The sequence below is a fragment of the Episyrphus balteatus genome, chromosome 2 (genome assembly GCF_945859705.1).
Source record: "Episyrphus balteatus chromosome 2, idEpiBalt1.1, whole genome shotgun sequence".
Lineage (NCBI taxonomy): Eukaryota > Metazoa > Arthropoda > Insecta > Diptera > Syrphidae > Episyrphus > Episyrphus balteatus.
Genome location: NC_079135.1, coordinates 56,472,475 through 56,493,043, shown reverse-complemented (window position 1 = coordinate 56,493,043; position 20,569 = coordinate 56,472,475). Strand labels below are relative to the sequence as shown.

Below are 20,569 nucleotides of genomic sequence, written 5' to 3'. Positions count from 1 at the left end.
AAATTTTTTTCTTTCACGACAAATTTACGACAAATTCACGACAATTAACTGCATCATTAGATTATCGAAATTCGAAAATGGTAATGCTAACTTGACGGACATTAAAAATTCGATACATAAATTACCCCTTGCATATAAAAATCGAAATATTTTGCTAACGTGTTCATGACTCACTGATAAAATTTTTAATACAATCACATAGCAACTATGTGCTTAGTCAATGATACCAATCATAAAATTCAAAAGATCAGTTCTTCTCTCATATATTTTAATTAAGTTTGTTTCAAATAATGACCACATTATTATTACAGAAGATGCATCATACGGAGTTTTTAATTTTCCGATTTATTTCTCAGCTTACTATTTAGAAACAAGATACATTTCAAAATAAACTCCATGTTTGTCTATTTAAACATTTCAAATTAATCAATAATAACATTTTTATATGATATTTTTTTTTTTTTTTTTTCATTTTAAGGGGTTATATCTAGTTGTAAGTGCAAAAAAACCTTCTTTTTTGTGGATTTTTTGTGAAGAGGCATTTAATTATATAAACATAAAGAATACATATCCATATAGCAAATTTATTGTGTCAAAGTGGCTTGAAAAATCAAATTATTGTATAAAACCTTTTTCCTTTGTTTATTAACTGACAAAAGTATCTAAGAAAATTGTGTAAAAATTTCAAGCCGATTACTCCAGCCGTTTCGGAGAAATTTTGCTCACCGCCAGACACCTTTTTTTTTGAGGTCGTCTAGAAGATCTACTACAAAAATAACGGAACCCAATATTTTTTTTAAATACACAGCGAATTCTTTTAATACATATGGATATGTATTCTTTATGTTTATATAATTAAATGCCTCTTCACAAAAAATCCACAAAAAAGAAGGTTTTTTAACACTTACAACTAGATATAACCCCTTAAATCTTCACTTTCAAAATTCTCTAACCAAACTTATGTGGTGTACATACGAGTACAAATAATCTTTTACTCAAAATATCAAAGCGCCTACAGCTTACGCGCCTACACTTATCCCAGGTGTGGGTTAACCGTAAATTGAACATTTTCATACCATTTTTAGGAAATTAATAAATTTATCATCGATCTTATGCTTATATTAGAATCTTAATAACATCCAAAATATTGATTTCTAGAAAAATGATCACATCAAACAAACTATAAAATAAAAACTTCATATTACCTACCAAGCTTTTGATTTTAAAGTTGAATAACCCTTTTGTACAAAACAGTTGCGTTCAGCTGCGGATAGATTTAGACATTACAACAACAAATAAGAATTTATGCCTTTTAATTTGGGATATTAGTAATTATATTATTAACTTATTTTTTGCGTTTTTCCTTTTTGTTTTGAAATACCACAGGTAATAGGTTTGTTTTATCAATGAAGAAAAGATCAACCTCAGTAAGTAAGAAGAAAAGTTCACTTTTAACAGGCTCAAGTCCCCAAAAATTGTCTTGTTTTCAAAAATAATTTCTTAAAAAATTAGGTATATCAAGTTGATCCCCATGTAAAATTTAAAAATTGTTTCCATTTTATTTCTTAAAAAAAAAATCTTCAACGAACTTTTATCTCATCTGACCCTCTACCCACACTTTGCCGTTTGTTTCATTTAAACATTTGTTTGATTGATGTGTTTATTTCTTATAGTTCCTTATAATTTATTTAATTTGTAAAGTTGAAGTTGATAGGAATATAGAACTACCAATTTGGCATTATATATTTTTAAACAATGCTTTTATTTTTTCTTTTAAAAACGATGGATGTTTTGGCTCATATTTGCTACCACGTCGAAAAATATTCATATGTCTCAAATTTAATACGTAAAATTGCATTTTATTATGTTAATTTTCCTTATAAATCATTAACTGGAATCTATTATGTTTATGACGATGATGATTAATGTGATGAACTTCAAATCACAAGTTTTATTTTATCAATGTGCATGAATTTACAAAAGATTTGTGTTGTTTTCAAACTTTGACGGCTTAAATTTAAATTGTTAATTTATAACTTTAAACGAGCTAAAATTGTTTATATATATCTTATATATATAATTCTCCTGTGCGTTTGTTTGTGAGCCTACTCCTTCTAAACGACTGGACAGATTTTTCTGAAATTTGGTGGGTGTGATAAGGTCCATCAGAGACAGGTTTTGTTTCATAATTGGACCCGGTAGGTGGCGCTGTTGTCGAGTTGTAGGAAAATTGCATATTCTGAACGAACGACTGGACAGATTTTTGTGAAATTTTGTGTATGTGATAAAGTCCATCCGAGACAGGATTGTTTTATAATTGGACCCGGTAGGTGGCGCTGTTGTCGAATTTTAGGAAAATTGCATATTTTGAACGAAAGACTGGGCAGATTTTTATGAAATGTTGTGTATGTGATAAAGTCTATCCGAGACGGGTTTTGTTTCAAAATTGGACCCGGTAGGTGGCGCTGTTGTCGAGTTTTAGGATAATTTCATATTTTGAACGAACGACTGAACAGATTTTTGTGAAATTTTGTTTATGTGATAAGGTCCGTCCGAGACAGTTTTTTTTTATAATTGGACCCGGTAGGTGGCGCTTTTGTCGAATTTTAGGAAAATTGCATATTTTGAACGAAAGACTGGGCAGATTTTTATGAAATGTTGTGTATGTGATAAAGTCTATCCGAGACGGGTTTTGTTTCAAAATTGGACCCGGTAGGTGGCGCTGTTGTCGAGTTTTAGGATAATTTCATATTTTGAACGAACGACTGAACAGATTTTTGTGAAATTTTGTTTAGTGATAAGGTCCGTCCGAGACAGGTTTTTTTATAATTGGACCCGGTAGGTGGCGCTGTTGTCGAGTTAGGAAAATTTCATATTTTGAACAGACTGGGGGCCAATTTGGTTCTGTGAAAACGTGAATCGAAAAAAAAAACTTTTTCATTTTAGCTTTCAAACACTCTTTTCACTTTTTCGATTCATTTGAAACGAAAAACGATTCTCATCCTATGATATCACAAATAATTTAGTGAAAAAAATATATATTTATATGAATATTTTTGATGTTTGTTTTCATTTTTTCACAGAACGAGAATAAAATGAGTGAACAAGTGAAAAGCTTTTCGTTTCACTTATTCACAGAACCAGAATTGGCCCCCTGGAGAGATTTTTCTGAAATTTAGTGGATGTGATTAAGGTCCATCCGAGACAGGTTTTGTTTCATAATTGGACCCGGTAGGTGGCGCTGATGTCGAGTTATAGAAAAATTTCATATTTTGAACGAACGACTGAACAGATTTTTTGTGAAATTTTGTTTATGTGATAAGGTCCGTCCGAGACAGTTTTTTTTTTATAATTGGACCCGGTAGGTGGCGCTGTTGTCGAGTTTTAGAAAAATTGCATATTTTGACCAGACTGGAGAGATTTTTGTGAAATTTTGTGTGTGTGGTATGGACCCAGTAGGTGTCGCTGTTGTCAAGTTATAGTTAAATTCCATATTTGAAGTCCGAATGACAGTAGATATAGATTTTTATGAAATTTTGTGTGTGTGTGTGTGTGTGTGTGTGTGTGTGTGTGTGTGTGTGATAAGGTTCGTTCGAGACAGGTTTTGTTTTATAGTTGGACCTGGTATGTTGTCAAGTTATAAGCAAATTCAATATATTTCAATATTCAATATTCAATAATAAAAACAAACATGAATTAACTCTTTAAAATGTTAGTCCCGCAAAGAAAATTGTTTACCATCAGTATATCTCAATTAAATTTATGACTGCATCTTAAAATTTGTTTAAGTTGTTTCAACTACCATTAATACAATTTCCTTTTTTTTTTAATCTCTTTCCATTTTTAATCGTTTTTTTTTAAGATTTTATCCTATTGCTATTGTTTCGGCTACTGGCTCCAACATTACTCACACGGTAACGGTTTAGAAACGAACAAATACAAACTTCAATGAAACCAAAATATGTAAGAGAGAGAATACTATTTTTAAAGTGGATTAAAAATGAGCGTTGAAAGTGGATGCTACATTCCGCAAATAATAATTTTGGAAGTTAAAACGAAAGTCAACAAAACAAAAACAATGGTTGTTTGTATAGTCGGTTTACGGACGATAATTTTACGTGATAACGTCATAAGAAAACAGGTTGTTTAAACAAAAAAAAAAGTAAAAAGATCGTTCTTGGTGTTGGAATTCCAGGCCTCTGGTGCAAAACACAAATCATTAACAGTTTCACAAAAGAAAGGGAGAATGAGTCATATTTTTCTATAATGGCAGGCGGGATTCATCGATTTAGGCACTTTTTGCAAAAAAAAAAATAAGAAGTGAAACCAGAGCCAGTTTTTGTATATTTGTGAATTATATAACCTTTATTGGTTGAATAAATTCCGATAAAAATTTGTAATAGCTGTCAAACAAATGATTTGCTTTGTTTAATATTTTAAACAGTTTTACATATGTATGTACCTATGTGTAATGGGAAAAGGTTAACGCATTACAAAATCAAAAATTGGAAATAAAACTTGGAAAAGGGGGAACGAAGTCCGCCGGGTCAGCTAGTATAAATATATATAAAATTAGGATCTCGGAAACGGCTCTAACGATTTCGATGAAATTTTCAGGATTTGTTCATCTAAGCGAGTAAAAAATTTTGGAAGTATTTTTGGAAAAATCCGCCCACTGCCACGCCCACTTTTTTAACATATAAGTGTTTTCGGGAACGGCTCTAACGATTTCGATAAAATTTTCAGGGTTTGTTTATCTAAGCGAGTAAAAAGTTTTGAATTTTTTTTTTTGAAAAATCCGCCCACTGCCACGCCCACTTTTATAACATATAAGTTTTTTTCGGAAACGGCTCTAACGATTTCGATGAAATTTTCAGGGTTTGTTTATCTTAATGAGTAAAAAGTTTTGAAAGTACTTTTGGAAAAATCCGCCCACTGCCACGCCCACTTTTTTAACATAAAATTTTTTTTGGTTACAACTTTAAGGATTTCGATGAAATTTTGTGATTTTTCAATCGATTGAAAAATCACTGTGTAGCAAGGCACATAACTAAACAAATTTTTTTAGATCATGAATTTTTTGATCATGTATTGAAACTTTTAAGTAATTTGTTAATTTGGTATCACACATTATCTTTGTTTTACGTTTTTCTTTTGTTTTAATGCGATTATTGTTAACGTATAAGAATAAAATAACTCACAACAAGCAACACCATTGACCTAATGTCAATCTTATAATATATACCTAAGTAAAAAAACAAAGAAGTAAAGCCTCCACTGATACAGAATAAAACAGAGACAGGGATAAAAAATACTAAGCTCATACTAAGCTTTGCCGACAAGGCTAAACTTGGAAAAAAAAAAGATTTACTTTATATACACCATCCAAAACCTTCTGAACTGTAAATTACAATTTGAACAAAAAGGGATCTCAATGCTGTAGGCATTTTAGATAATGCAGATTCCTGTAACCCTTCTATCCATTGCTGATCGTCGTATGTATATTCAAACGTAAATAAACTGGATTATAAAGTGGGAATGTGGTGTTTTGTAACCCGCGAAAAAACTGGTCATTGCAAAATCAAACCCACTCTAAAAAATTGATGTTTACATTTGACTTTTTTTACTGAAAGTTATAACATTTAAAGATACCGAGCAAAGCTCGGTCACCCAGGTACTACTAATTAAGAACTGTTTAAGTATGCGTCTCTATATCTTTTTATCTTAATTTAACCTTGCGATCAGAGTCGCAATGGTTTAGCGGTAATCAATAACCAAATTCGTAATCGTCAGACTAATCGATTTCTCAAATTCGGAAATCGAAAAAACGCTTAATTACTAAAAGTTCCATTTGACGCTTTGGTTTTTAGTGAATATTTTGAAGGTATGTATGTACATCAAAATCAAAAACAAAAATAAAATTTACTTTATTACAGAATTCAGACACTTACGAACTCACCCAACTAAAATTTATTTTGAAGCTATTTGTCTCACCTCCTTTTTCTTTAATTAACTTTTCATAAAGTTCATAGAATATTTGAAAAATGACTTATGGAAGTGAAGTTTAAACAAAATAGTCGAAAATATCTATTTTCTTGTACACTTCTGGTTTCTGGAACATACTCACATAATATTTTTATGAAGGAACTCTCTTTGTTTGTAAAATTGAATTTGTTTCAAATATTTTGTATCCCCAGTAAAATTATTCGGGGTATAAAAAGTTGAATTCAAGTTTCTATGATATTAAACATTAAAAAATGCGTAAGTACTTTCAATATATTAGAGACATTTTGTAAGGCCCCTAAAATTTTTGTGCTTGATTTTTTCTCAACATATATTTGGCACTTAATAACGTGGAAATGTTTCATTTTATTTAAAAAAGTAAAAGAATTTTTATCATACCAATTGATGGAACGCTTCATGTTTTTTATCAATTGATGGACACTTCGTATTAATAAAAAAAAAAAGTTTTCATCACATGATTACCCCTATAAAGTAAGAGTACATATGTACATGTGTACATACATTCTTACAAGATGATTGGTGTTAACTCTTTGTAATTTTATGTATTCATAATAATAATAATAATGGATTTGTATAATTTAACAAAGTCATTAAAGAATATTTTTTATTATTTTATTAGTATGTTCTTGTATCTTTCTACAAGCTACATCTCTAAGAGTATAAGATCAATTATTAGGATGTGGACATTTTTTGTATGTTCAGGGGGCACTTTGTTTTTGAGAAATAAGATAATCTTAGGTAGTTTTTAAAAGAAAGTTTCAACTAGCTTTACCGTGCAAAATACATCAACGAACATTTCTCATCTGCAAAGCGGTCTAACACACTCTGCGCCTTATAAAATCTTAACCGAATGGACGAAATTGCCCTGTATAGCAAACGAAGTAAATAAAAAAAGTTCTCTAAATTCTCTAAAAAATAGTTAAATCAATGTTCTTTTCATTTTTTCATATTTTTCTCTCTGTTTGTAGATAGTGAAAAGATAATTTTTGGTATTCAAAACATTTTTTTATTTGAAGTTTTAAAATATTAAAAAAAAGGGTTTCCGGAGTCAGTAAGTAAGAAACATTTTTTGTTTCCAAATAAAAAAAATCCCTTCATTTGATTTTGAATAGTACTGTGACGACATTAAATTCCGAAAGATTTATCAGAAAATTCGAACCTTCCTATACACCATAAAATAAAAAGGAAATGCTATTGTCATAACAACCTTGGGGACCAAGGGCAATAGGAAGAACAACTGGAATTAGTCACTTTTAAAAACTGACTCAAGAAATGATTGTTCGATAGTATAAAACTTAATTTTTTAACAAAAAAATACTAAAAACCTGAATTCTATTGATAAAATAATTCGAGAACACATAGAAAGTAAGTCCTCTTAGTTCTATAGGTAGATTTCCACTTCCGATTTTTGTTTTTTATTCTCACAATTCGCTTTTTTCTTATTTCTTCTTTCCTCAATCCGCCAAAAGCAGATATTTGGAATAATTCTGTAGTTTTCACTTTACACTTGTTTGTTGCATTCGTTATTTCCTTTTATCTACCTGTCAGACTGAAAGATAGATTGCCTTTTATTATTCATTCAAACAAACAAAATTTCTTAAATTGACCATACACATACCAAAAAATAATAATCTTTGAAAAGAATTCTAATACTACATAGGTATTTGTTTTAACTCCTAAATGAAGACACCGAAAGAAATAGATTGTTCTTTTAGTAGTATGTACTATTTTACTTACATGCACTGAATATGTCTGGAATTCGAATTTGCTTCATAGAAATGGTTTAAGTTTTAATCTTTCTTATCGATTAGATTTTAATAGAATATTAAAACATTTTTACTTACTTTACTTACAATAACTTAATAACCTGATTTCAATGTCACGAGTGCAATATTAGTGTCTTTTTCAGTGTACTTTTAATTTCAATAAAATTTGATATTCAGTCATATCGTAAGTTTCACTTGAACAAGATTCCAACCCGGAAAAATTGAATTTCAGCTTTTCCTTATTATGAATTGACACAAAGTTTAACGTTCTAAAGATAACGTATTAACTTGATTTCTGTGTGTCTTAATATTGTACTCCTTCCAATGAAAAGCGTACACAGGGATTTAAATTTACACCAACTACGCTTGTTCAGTATGCCCTATAAACTGTGTTGGTTTTTGTACAAAGAAGATTTTTTAAAACTATTCTTGGAACCTTATTTCGATTTTCGTTTTATATGTCCGAGCCCTGACCAATATCCTTTTCAAAACTGGATTCATAAAATAAATAACCACTACATTGTTATTTTACTTCAGTACTGTTGGCATCACTTTTCAACTGATGCATCAGGTAGCCCAACTTGCCATGGGATGATGGTAATATTCTTTTTACTTTTTTTTTCCTTGGAAAAGAAATACCATCTGTCTTCCTTTAATTGTTATTATTACCCGCATGCAAGTGTTAAATGAACGAAGAAGAAACAGTCAAAACAGAAACTATCTCAAAGTCAAACCATTTTCAGTCAGCGTTGGTTTTCATTACGAGAATGTTGAGTGTGTTTATTATTTGAAAAATTAATTCTAGGATCGCGAACAATCATGCTGGGTAAAGTGTTGATATGCTTGTGAATGTATATTTATATAAAAAAAATTACTAAATTAAACAAAAATTGTTTGCAAATGAAACTTCAACTAATTGTGTTTAAACTGCGAATACATGCAATCAGTGGCGCCAACAACTCCAACCACGCACAGTCGTCGTCTATGGCGTCGGCAGCGATATAGTATAACTAGTGTTATGTATGCAGAATGGTCATTACGACTAGACGACTCAGACTATGAGGAATATGTTTGCCATGATTACTATCGTCGGAGGGCAGAGAGCTTCAGTATAAGAGGTAACCAACCAATAGAATTCCAAGTTCAACCTGTGGAATTTTTTTCTACATAGCTATTTTAAATTAAAATTAAATTAATTAAATTCTATTTTTTATGCAAATTGTTTGAAAACATTTCACAAAACAACCTTTTGTTAAAAAAAAATAATCGATTAGGTTTAGGAATTCCTCCTTCTAAAAACATTAATAAAAAATACATTTTTATTGAATCAAATGATCCTAAGTATGGAAATAAGGTTTTCTATGAGTGTTGTTCACTTGGATAATTTTTTGAGTTATACCTAATTATAAATAAAAAACCAAAGACGGGGAGGGTAGATTTTTTTTTTACAGTATGGAAATATTTGAATCCTGACTATGTATGATAAATTTTACAGTTTCCAGTTGAATACTTTCACTTCAATAAAGCCCTTTTAACTTAATGCTTTATTGGTAAATGTGAGTTGATAAAAGACAATGGAATCTGTATTAAATTAAGTTGATTTCTACATGTTTTTGTGCCAAGAAGATTTCCGACTTAAAATTATCTACAAATCGTCTTAGTAACTTGCACCTAAACAAATATCTATGGTGCAAAATAAAAAAAGAACATCATCTTATTTTTAAATACATTTTCCTACTTTGGGGTGTACTCGTAAAAATTTTACCCTTTAAACTTACTAAGAATAAATAAACCACAACAAACAAATACTTTTGTTTCTTAGTAATCGGTTGTTGTTGTGTATGTGTATCGTTCAAAAGCTTATTAACCTTAGATCATAAGTTCAGCTTCGTTAGGATATAAACCGATCTCTCATATCTCTAAAGTCAAGAAGAAACGCCGGTTTTGATAACCACTCCATTATAGACTCGATTAAAAAGAAAAATAAGTAAAATGCGGTATCTAAGCCCGATAAATATTAAAATTCTTAAAATAGGTATTTAAAATTTAGTCTGAAATAAATACATATGTAAATCACAGAAAAATATTGAAACGAATCGTTAATATGTACCAGTCACAATACGACCTTATTTTTGATATAGTGCCATATAGTTTACATGGAGCAAAAGTGTCGTTTTTGACTATTAGGGGTCATCTATCACCTGATACGATTCCACTCAAGAGTGGTGTTCTCGTGATAATGTTAAAGCTTATAATAAGTATAATCACGAAAAAAACTAGAATACTATGTTTTGTTTTGGAAAGTAATTTAATTAGTAAAGAGACAAAAAATATCTCTAATTTCTTAGACATTACGCAATTCTATTTTTCTCAAAACAAACAAACTTGTTATTAAAATACTAATATTTATTTTTTCAATGCAGCGCACAAATCTCAATTACCGTTGAACCGTAAATTGCCTTAATTAACAAAATAGAAGAGGGCACCTCAATATCAAAAGATATTTCAAGTCACGAAATGTTACATCGTTCTCATAACTTCGAGACTGCGACAAGTAACGACGACTGCCATGTTTAGGTAGTCGAAGAAACTTCATTTCCATCATTTTTTTAATTAAAAAAAACTTTATTTTTGCATCCTCAATTAGGCAGTGCTTGTCTGATTCAAAAGATCAGTTGTCATTATACGTAAATGTAGGTAAACGCATACTTTGATTTAGTGGGCACGTTCAAAGAGCTAACATAAAGCTATCGGATAGCTTTTTGTTGTTGTAAACAATGTTAAAAATTAGCAAGGAAACGAACCATTTTCTGTCAAAAAATAATCTGAAGGTATCCGAGAATTTCTGGTATACCTCAGGTATCCGAGTGATCAGCTGATAAACATTTAGCTTTTTTTATTTTGATTACTTTTCGGGAGATTATTCAGCTTAAAAATAAATACAAATTTGCAAGAAATAAAGTCAAAGCGATTGTGCATGTACTATTTAACAATAAAAAAAATGTAATTTGCTCAAAAGAAACAGTTTCCTCTTCTCAATATTTACATATTTTTTTAGTAGCTGCTTGGGCAAGCTATCTGGATAGCTCTTCGTTCAAAAAGATATTCCAGATACGGGTATCCCAGATAGCCTATCCGATAGGTGTTTGAACGTGCCCAGTAAAACAAAGCAGTGTTAGCTCATATCAATTGCAAAATAAAATTGTGAAAATATTCTTATTAGGTATCATCTTTTTAATAGGTTGTTTTGGCTAGCAAATTTGGTTCCTCGTCATAAAACCTTCAATTCCTTCAAATTTGCTAGCATAGCAAAAAAAAAAAACACAGTTGCTATATCTTGGTACTGAATCTTACTACTTTGTATTCAATAAATGTGCATTGTGCACAACGCACAAAGAATTTATACCATTTCTTTTAAAATTTGCATCTTTCTTTATTGTTTTATTTTTCTATGTATTATAGACACATCATACGAAAAGGCATGTAGACGTGGCTCAGCACCAGCAACACCGATTCTGGGTCAAAAACAAAACCAACAGGAGCACAATACCACATCAAGGTTTACAAATTTCTTTTCAAAAAGGTTATATAAGAAATAATTAAATCTAAAAATGAATTTGAATAAAAAAAAATATCTTTTTTCTTACAGATCAAATCCTTTGAAACGTACAAAATCAGTTACCAAATTAGAAAGAACCAAAAGAGGTTCGGGTGGCCTTCGAGGATCCCGATCCCATGAGAGTTTACTCTCAAGTCATGCAGTTATGTCGACGATAGGTAAATAATTTTGCTGACAACGAAAAACAATATGATTTCATATCTTACATATAGTGGAGTAATCGAATAACACTAACGTCATGCTAGGTGCCATCTGCACTAATATATACAAATAATATTATCAGATCTGTCAGAATGTTTTTAAACCGTGTAAACATTTAATTTAATCTTTAACATTGATCCATTGTTAGATAAATAAAAAAAAGTAGAATAACTGAACTAATTAACGTTTGATATGTATCCATTTTTTCTACTGAAAGATCTTTGGTTCCAACAGCGCAAGAGTTATCAAATAAAATCGTTGATAAGTCTTTTTAATGGAAAAACTATGTTACTTTATTGCATGGCCATAACCTCTGGTATTAAGAAACAAATATCAAAAGTGAGGTTAAACCTTTGTTTCATAAATTATTCTTAAAATTCAGTGGCCTCCATACAAACCAATGTTTTTTTTTTTTGTGTGAAAATAGTAGTTTTTTTAATTTTCCTTTTTCTCAGAAACTAAAAGACATTTATGCTTCTGGTTTTTAACGTTTGAATAAAAAGCTAAGATTTTATTAGATTTTCTCCCTTATTAAATGCGCTGATAATAGAGGTTTTTTTTAGTTCAGAAGAAAGCTCTGAACAGAGTCTGAACATTCTTTAAACTAAAAGTGTTCTGATCACTCTGAATTATTATTAAAACGGATTTGAGAACAAACATGTCACCTTATGACGTTTGTCATTTATAGCGCTCAAAAACCTTTCGTAGCGCTCGTAGTTTGCTTTTGTTATAGATTAAATGGTTGGCTTCATCCATTTGAACGCTGAAACTATGTTAAAAAAAGAAATAAAATATTTTTAAATAATTTTTTATTTAAACCTAGCTTCTGTACTACAGATACAAGGTCTGTTTTACAATGTTTGTGCAGTTAATTAGTAAGTCTTACTAATTGTTTTTTGGCAGAAGATCAAAAATAATTGATTTTTTGTGACAAATTGAAATTCAACAAATGCCGATTTCCATTTGAAACAGGAATTTTTGAATCAAATCCATTGATCTCTCATGGCAAATGGATGTTGCCAATTGATTTATTTTTGTTCGTTACTTTGTGTGAGAAATTCCGATTTCCATTTGAAACAGGAATTTTTGAATCAAATCCATTGATCTCTCATGGCAAATGGATGTTGCCAATTGATTTCTTTTTGTTCGTTACTGTGTGTGAGAAATTAGTCCTTATAAAAAAAAAACCGATCAAGAATTAACAAAAACAAATGTTCACGCAAATGTCAAACACAGCGGTGTGTGTGAAATTGCGTGTGCAAATAGGTGTAAATCTAGTTAAAAATCGAGATCTGGGAAATTCGATCTCAGATCAAAAATAAATTGTCTCTTTTGGCTAAAAGAATATGAGATACCGGTACTTCCCGGTATTTTTTGACAGAAGACCAAAAAATGGAAATTCACATACATTTGTCAGGGTGTTTAAATTTGTATATTGTATTCTCATGAGTGCTCTCTTTGATATTGAAAATTATATTATTTCAATATGACATGTAGTTCGGAAGTCTCAGACCGTGTAACAGACCTAAGGACAAAATACAAAAAAAAAAAACAATAGTAAAAAAAAACAAATACAAAAATGGGAAGCAACTCATTTAAAAGTGCAATTTACCTTAATACAAAAATTATGATGATAACGGACAGTGTTTTTTTTTTATTCAAACAAAATGCTGACATGTTTTTGTCCATAAACATAGGACTTGAAAAATAATAAAATACCCAAACCAGCCAAATCGTTCTAAAGTAAGGAAGAGTATTTCATTTTTACTTGCGATAGACATAGGTACTATATATCAAGTTATGCATTCGTACAAAAAAAAAAGTTGAGAAAGTCTGTCTGTCAGTCTGTCTGTCAGTCTGTCTGTCTGCATACGAAGCTTACAACCTAAACAAATGGACCGATTGATGTCAAACTTGGTATGTAGCGTTATTTGTTGATTAGTGATTTCTACAAAATGGCTTAAAATTGGTATTTAAAACTTTTTTTCCAAAAAATTATTTATAAAAAAATAGTTTTTTTTTAAAAACGGCCCTAACGATTTTGAAATTTTTTTTTCTAAAAATGCATCTTAATATATTAATAAAAACTGCATACTTGTTTTGGAGGGCAATTTGATATCAGATTTTGTTTTCTTTAAAAAAAAAACCTTTAAGTACCTTCATTTTCCAAATTTCTATAAAAAAAGTCTCAAAAATTTAAGCAACTTGAACTCTAAGAGCAAGTTCGTGCGAGGCAGTCGTGCATTTTGTTTTGAATGGATTTAAATCGAATATTGTACTCATTACCTTCCTCTAGACATCGTATTATGTTTTTCTTTGTTTATACATTCGTGTTTTGTAAGATAATTTCTTCCTTCAAGTTTTGAAATACAACGTAACAATGATGGAAAAGTTTTTGGAAAAGAGGAAAGACATCAACCATCTAAGGTTCTCTACCTCCAGAGCCTCAAACTTGTTGGTTTTCTCATCATGATTTCCAAGTTTGTTTTTTCTCACCCATATTTCGATTTCTCTTTGAAAATGTTCAGTAGTAAAGCAATATAATATCGCCTTAAATGACAATAGCAAGGCTGTAAACTCCCAGGCACGCTTTTTAGTTTAAGGCTTAAAATGTATTCTATGATTGTAATGTTACCTTCAGCAAATCCACTTTTTGAGTTTGTTTCTTTTATTTAGATCTCTCATGCACCGGAGCAGTCGGAGTAGCACCTGTTCATCAATCGGTTCTTGGTCGACGTCATTGCTTCCAAGTTCGTGGTGGGCCCCGTGGGGAACGCTATTACAGCTGTGGATCAAGACAAGAGCGTGATTTATGGATATACAGCTTACGAAAATCAATTACTCCCAATTCTGATCATACCCGCCACATAGATAACTCATTAAAAATGTGGATCTATGAAGCAAAAAATCTTCCACCAAAAAAGAAGTATTTCTGTGAGTTGCATTTGGATAAAACTCTTTATGGACGAACTAGCGTAAAGTTACAAACAGATCTACTCTTTTGGGGTGAATATTTTGATTTTCCTGACATACCGGATATAAATGTGATCACCGTCAATGTGTTCCGAGAAGTTGAAAAGAAAAAAAAACGAGACAAGCATCAGTTTGTGGGTTCAGTGAAAATTCCAATTCACGAAGTAACATCTCGTTCATTTTCGGAGGATTGGTATCAGATTTTGAGCGAGAAAAATGACAATAGCATGAACAGAGGCTCTTCAAAGGAAGTAACACCGACACTGCGTATAAAATGCCGTTTCCAGAGCACAGACATTCTTCCAATAAATGTGTACGGTGATTTTCTAGCTTTTTTAAAAGAAAATTACAAACGTGTTTGTGAATCACTTGAACCAGTGATTGGGGTCAAGGCCAAGGAAGACATCGGTCAAGCATTGGTGCTTTTAATGCATGCTCAGGGTTTAGCTGGTGCATTTTTAACTGATGTGGTTGCCTTGGATCTTCTCAGAGTAGGTGATCAGCGACTGACGTTCCGTGGTAATTCTTTAGCAACCAAAAGTATGGAAGCATTTTTGAAATTGACAGGCGAACAATATCTCCAAGATACACTATCGGCTCCTATTAATGAGATCATTCAGTCGGACCGTGACTGTGAAGTAGATCCGCTTAAAGCCACTGGATCTCTTGTAAGGCAACAGCAGTCTCTTCGAAACGCAGTCCGCGCTGCATGGTGTAGCATTTATGAATCGCACAAACATTTTCCACCACAGCTGCGCGAGTGTTTTGCTACATTCAGAGAACGCTTGCAGACCCTCGGCAGGGAAGATATGGCCGATAATTTGATTTCGGCATCTATTTTTTTGCGATTCCTTTGTCCAGCAATTCTGTCTCCCAGTCTATTTAATATTACCAATGGTGAGTTTTTAAATTTTTTAATGGTTTCTCGTATTTATTATATGTTTTGTTTACATTTTAGAACTTCCATCTATCAGAGCGACTCGCAATCTCACTTTAGTTGCAAAGACTCTTCAGACTCTTGCAAACTTTACTCGCTTCCAAGGCAAAGAGAATTTTATGGAGTTTTTGAATGATTTCCTCGAACAGGAGGCCCCAAGAATGAAGGAGTTTCTGCATAATATTTCAACCCGCCCCGAGCATACACCACCAGAATCGATACTTGATTGGTCCGGTTATATAGACCAAGGCAAACAATTATCCATACTATATAGCCTTCTTTCAGAGAGTATTCAAAAACTGAGTGAAAATCGACAACGTGAGTTAGATCCAATGCAGCATATTCTCGATGAAATTTCAAAAGCTATTGAGTCCAATCGCTTCTCAAACGATAATCAAGAGAATCGTAACCCGGATGAACAACATTATTCCGGTGGTGCTCAACCACAGACACAAAAATGTGTTCCACCCGAGCGTGGCATCATTCGAGGCGTATTGACACCCAGCTCGCTTGAGAAAAATATCTTCCGTTATAATGACCCCACAGTAACTCCCTTATTACAAGAGAACAAACGCAATTCGAATAGTCAATCGAGCATTAATGGTGTTCATAGCAATAATACGGGTCAACTACATCACTCACAATCGCAATCGTCTATAGCTTCATCTCAAAATGGGGGAGGTGCACTCATTCCAACCACAATTCAGCATCACTGCCCACCTCCCCCATCGTCTGTCACAAGCACTGCAGAGAGAAACTCTGCTGGAGGATCTGGTGTTTCCGGAAGTAATGCATATAATGTTGGAAATGTACACTACGTTCCGAGCAATGGAAACATTTCTACAATTAGCACAAATGGCAATAGTTCAAGTCCGAGTTCTTTAAGGGCGACCACTTTGCCAAGAAACAACAACAACTACGATGATAACGCTGTAGTAACTGGAGGAGGAAACCTTATTCAAATTGGCCTTCTGGATCCAACAAGTGCATTTGTTCGCAAGAGCCCGACACCACATATGAAATTAAACTCTCGTGGAAAAAACTCAGCCAATGGCTCTCAATTAAGCCTTCTAAGTGAAAGAGCACCAAGTAAGCTGAATTTGGGCATTCCTGATCCAGCACATCATCATATAGCCAATAGTTCTGCTGTACAAATTGGTTCGTCTGGTGAAAACAATCCAAACAGCAATATGCCAATGAATTTGGAGGATCTCGATGACCTTTTTAAATACGCCGAGGAACAGGCTATTGCAGTTGCAGCTGCAGCTGATTCCAACAAACCCAAAGAACCATTAACATCGAAAGGCAGCCACTGTAGTTCGGGATACCAAAGTATAAACACTCCATCCTCTAGTCCTGTAGACCAACAGCATGCTCAACAACAGCAACAAATGATGAATAGCAACCCTTTGAACAGACAACAGTTGCATTTGGGAAGTAGTGGCCTTCAGCCACCGCTTGCATTTAAAAATCCCATCTATCAACTGCAGTCTTCAGCTTCGTCTACTGCATCATCGACAAATTCAAATGCACATCACCACCATCATCACTATCACCATCATGCTCAACAGATGCAGCAACAACAGTTACAGCAAGCACAACAAGCGCAATTAATTCAACAACAGCAGCAACATCGACCAAACAACTACACCATTTCAAATGTGTTCCCCAATAAAGCGGGGGGTATGATAACCGCTCGAGCAACTCACCTTGAACGAACGGGAGGAGCGTCGTCATCATTGACTCCTTCCAGCAGTGAGGAGCGACTCAGCACCGATAATTACCATGTAATTCCCTTTAAGACAAACGCTCCAGAAAACGGTCACGTTGAAACCCACCGATCACTAAGTGGGACTAGTAGCAGTAGTGGTGGTGGACGTGTGCCGCGCACAAATCCGCAGTACAAACGAGACGAGTATAATCCACAGAATGACACCTATGCACCCATTGCGAGTTTTTTAAATCGAAGCATACGCGATGGACATCCAACCGCTGGGCCGGTAGCAATATACAATGGTAGTCCAGCCGGCCAGCATCACCATCATTTGAATGGGAAAATGATAACGAATGGTCCAATTGCAGGCAGCAATAATAACCGATACCAAAGACGATTGAGTTTGGACTCAGCCAGAACATTATCGGATAGTTCAACAGACACGGAAGGTAAGAAAAAAATGTGGTAAAACAGCAAACTTAGGGTCAGTTTCTCAGTTAAGAACCAGCTTTTAAGTAATTCGCGATGATTTATTTCTAACAATATAAATTATCTTAGCTGCAGATTTTCAGTGCAGGATTGAATTTATGTATCTTTGGGTTGCCTCTAGCTATTCTTACTAATACCCTTTTATATATAAACAATATGGTTTATATATACCAGGCTAATACTCTACAATTGAATCGGTCATTTCAAAAACAACTTAAGTCCATCAGTTCGGTTTTTATTTAATTCAGAATTAACACTCCAAATTTTTGGGATTCATTAATGAATTTGGCTCTTTCAAATGTTAAGGAATATCAATTGTAGATTCCCCTTTATTTTAAAATTCCGGAAATCCTCTCAAAACTTCATCAAAATGAACAAAGAATTAATAATAAGGAAAATTAGAAGAAAAAGCTCTATACTTAGTCCTTTTTTGCATAACAGTTTCCCAAACTGAATAAAACTACTTTTTTAATAACCGCACCATGGTAAATCTTGTTAAAATATTGAAAATCTAGGAGATAAAATGATTCGCCTTTCCGGACATGTCCAGTATTAAAATTTGGTTCTTGATCATAGCAATATTTATAAATGAAAAATTACTACTTATTTTAATGTTAAGGAAATAAAGCATATACTTATTTAGCAAAACAATAGATGAAATCATATTTTTATAATACTTTTCATTATGACAAGGTGTATGTCAACCCATCGAAGGTAAACGCCGTCGACAGCCACGCAACAACTACGATCAAAATGGTGAAATACAACTATTGCAGGAAACACTTGATAGCCTCCGTCACACTCTCGATCGGGATGAAGCCGAACTAAGAGACTCTAGCGATGAAATATTTGCTTTGAACCGCTACAACGGTGGTAGTAACGCTTTGCAGCAATCAGACTCAACAATGAGAAGCATCATTGAGAGGTAAAATCTTACTAATTTGGTTGTATACAAATACTCATAATTCTGTATTTTCAGACTGATAACCATGGAAGAAGAACTTCGTCGTGAACAAATGAAAATGTCTCTTGCTCTCTCGCACAAACAGCGTGTTATTGAAGCCCAAGGACAACAAATAGCAGCTCTAGATGCAGCGAATAATCGACTACTCAGTGCTTTGACAGCTCTACGACAACGGTACGAAACTCAGCAACAGCATCACCATCACCCAAATGCATCCTCATCGCAACAGTAGAAATGTCCCCATTAAGGACTTACCTTGCAACAGACCAAAGTTAAATAAAATCCATAAGGATATTCTAGCTTCGTTGTAGTTGATCTGGCTACAGTAACAAATTAAATATATATTTCATAAAAACACGTTAAACCAGCTTTCAGTCGGTTTTTCGGAAGTTATGGATTCCGTTCATAAATATAATTTGACCAATATTTAAGTCCATCAAAGCATGAATATCGGCAATTATGCATTTGAAGAATAAATAATTTTACTCAAGCAATCATTATACACTCAAAACCAACTCACCATTCTGATAGGATAAGGTGTGCTGGTAAGGTTTTTGTATTAGATAGAAGCTAACGCATGAACATCTTTATTTACCATTATATTCACTAGAAGTGTACACTTTTTACCAAAAATTTGATATTCATTCACATGGAAATATTCATAACATTTATTATAATTGCAATAGGCAACACTTCATTGTTTTAGCTTTTTTAACACATCAATTCAAATACAGTTTGCAACAATAACAAGAAGGAAACCAGAACAAAGGCAGTTTAACCGAAAGAAAAATTCAAATTGAATTTTTAAAGTAGTTTTATGTTATTTGTTTAGTTTTAGTTTGTAAGTTCAGTTTATTCTCTTAATAGATATGTGTGTATTTATTTTGTCATTTTATTCGTTAATTTTAAAACTATTATAATATTATTTTTTTTTTCAATTAAAAATATAAATTCGTTTTTCAAAACTTTATGTTATATTTCAAAGAAGGTAACAATAAATTTCTTCTAAAAAAAATGAAATATTCAGTAGAAGAAAATTTGCTATGAAAACATTTGTATATAATTATAAATGAAATAATTGCGATATGTAGAAAGCAAAAATAAAATAATAAAACTTTTATTGAAATTATACAAACCCGTTTTATGCTTTAAGCCTACTTCTCAGATCGCGCTAGTTTTAAACAGACATTATTTTAAATTATTTTTCCTCATTTTTTCCGTGCGCTTGATTGTGAGGTAAAATATGTACCATTGGAAAAGAAATTGTGATTTTTTAGCTGGAGATGTGAACAACTCGGCTGAAACTTTTGCATACTAGGATTTATTTTCATTTTTGAAGTCTCTGAGAATTTATAAAAGTTAAAGACATAGAAAAATTTAATAAGTACTCTGACAAAGTTTTGAGTTTTATTTATTTATTATTTTTTTTTTTTTTTTTTGAAGTTATTACCATGCCGAAGAAGATAACACAATCGGTGGTCGGTTTTATTTATTATATGATCAGAACTAAAAACTAGATTAGATCCTTTCAAGACCACAACACGATGTAACAAACTGAAAAAGATCAACAATTGACTTTCAGTTTAGGTATGTATGTTGGAAAAAAAGAAACAATGGAAAATGATTTTGTCGTTTTGGTTTTCATTCTTTGAATATTGCATAAAACAGCTCGAGTAAACTTCTGATAAAATGGTTTCTTTATGTGAAATTGTTTAAAGGGTTATTTTCTTCCTCCGATTATGTATTTTCGGAAACATTTCGAAATTGCTGCAGGTGAAATCAAAGCAGCAGTCTTCTTCCTTTAAGCCATAATAGCGGATTGCTCGGTTTCGTTCAGTTTTGTTTTCGGACGTAAACTCACTTTTCTTTCACAATTTAAGTC

At 32.3% G+C, this 20,569-nt stretch overlaps 1 protein-coding gene across 2 annotated transcripts in view; it reads left to right on the top strand.

Annotated features, from left to right (window-relative positions):
- LOC129908330 (ras GTPase-activating protein raskol) overlaps window positions 1-19,767 on the top strand; it is a 73,580-nt gene extending 53,813 nt beyond the window's left edge. The window contains exons 4-9 of one of the 2 annotated variants that reach the window (XM_055984747.1): window positions 11,253-11,373; window positions 11,440-11,567; window positions 14,287-15,480; window positions 15,542-17,683; window positions 18,417-18,648; window positions 18,703-19,767. In XM_055984747.1, coding sequence (XP_055840722.1) covers window positions 11,253-11,373; window positions 11,440-11,567; window positions 14,287-15,480; window positions 15,542-17,683; window positions 18,417-18,648; window positions 18,703-18,919 — 4,034 coding nt within the window. In that variant the 3' untranslated portion in view covers window positions 18,920-19,767. The remainder of the gene's footprint in view (window positions 1-11,252; window positions 11,374-11,439; window positions 11,568-14,286; window positions 15,481-15,541; window positions 17,684-18,416; window positions 18,649-18,702) is intronic. The other variant, XM_055984748.1, reaches the window with a different exon arrangement.
- Window positions 19,768-20,569: the final 802 nt, after the last annotated feature.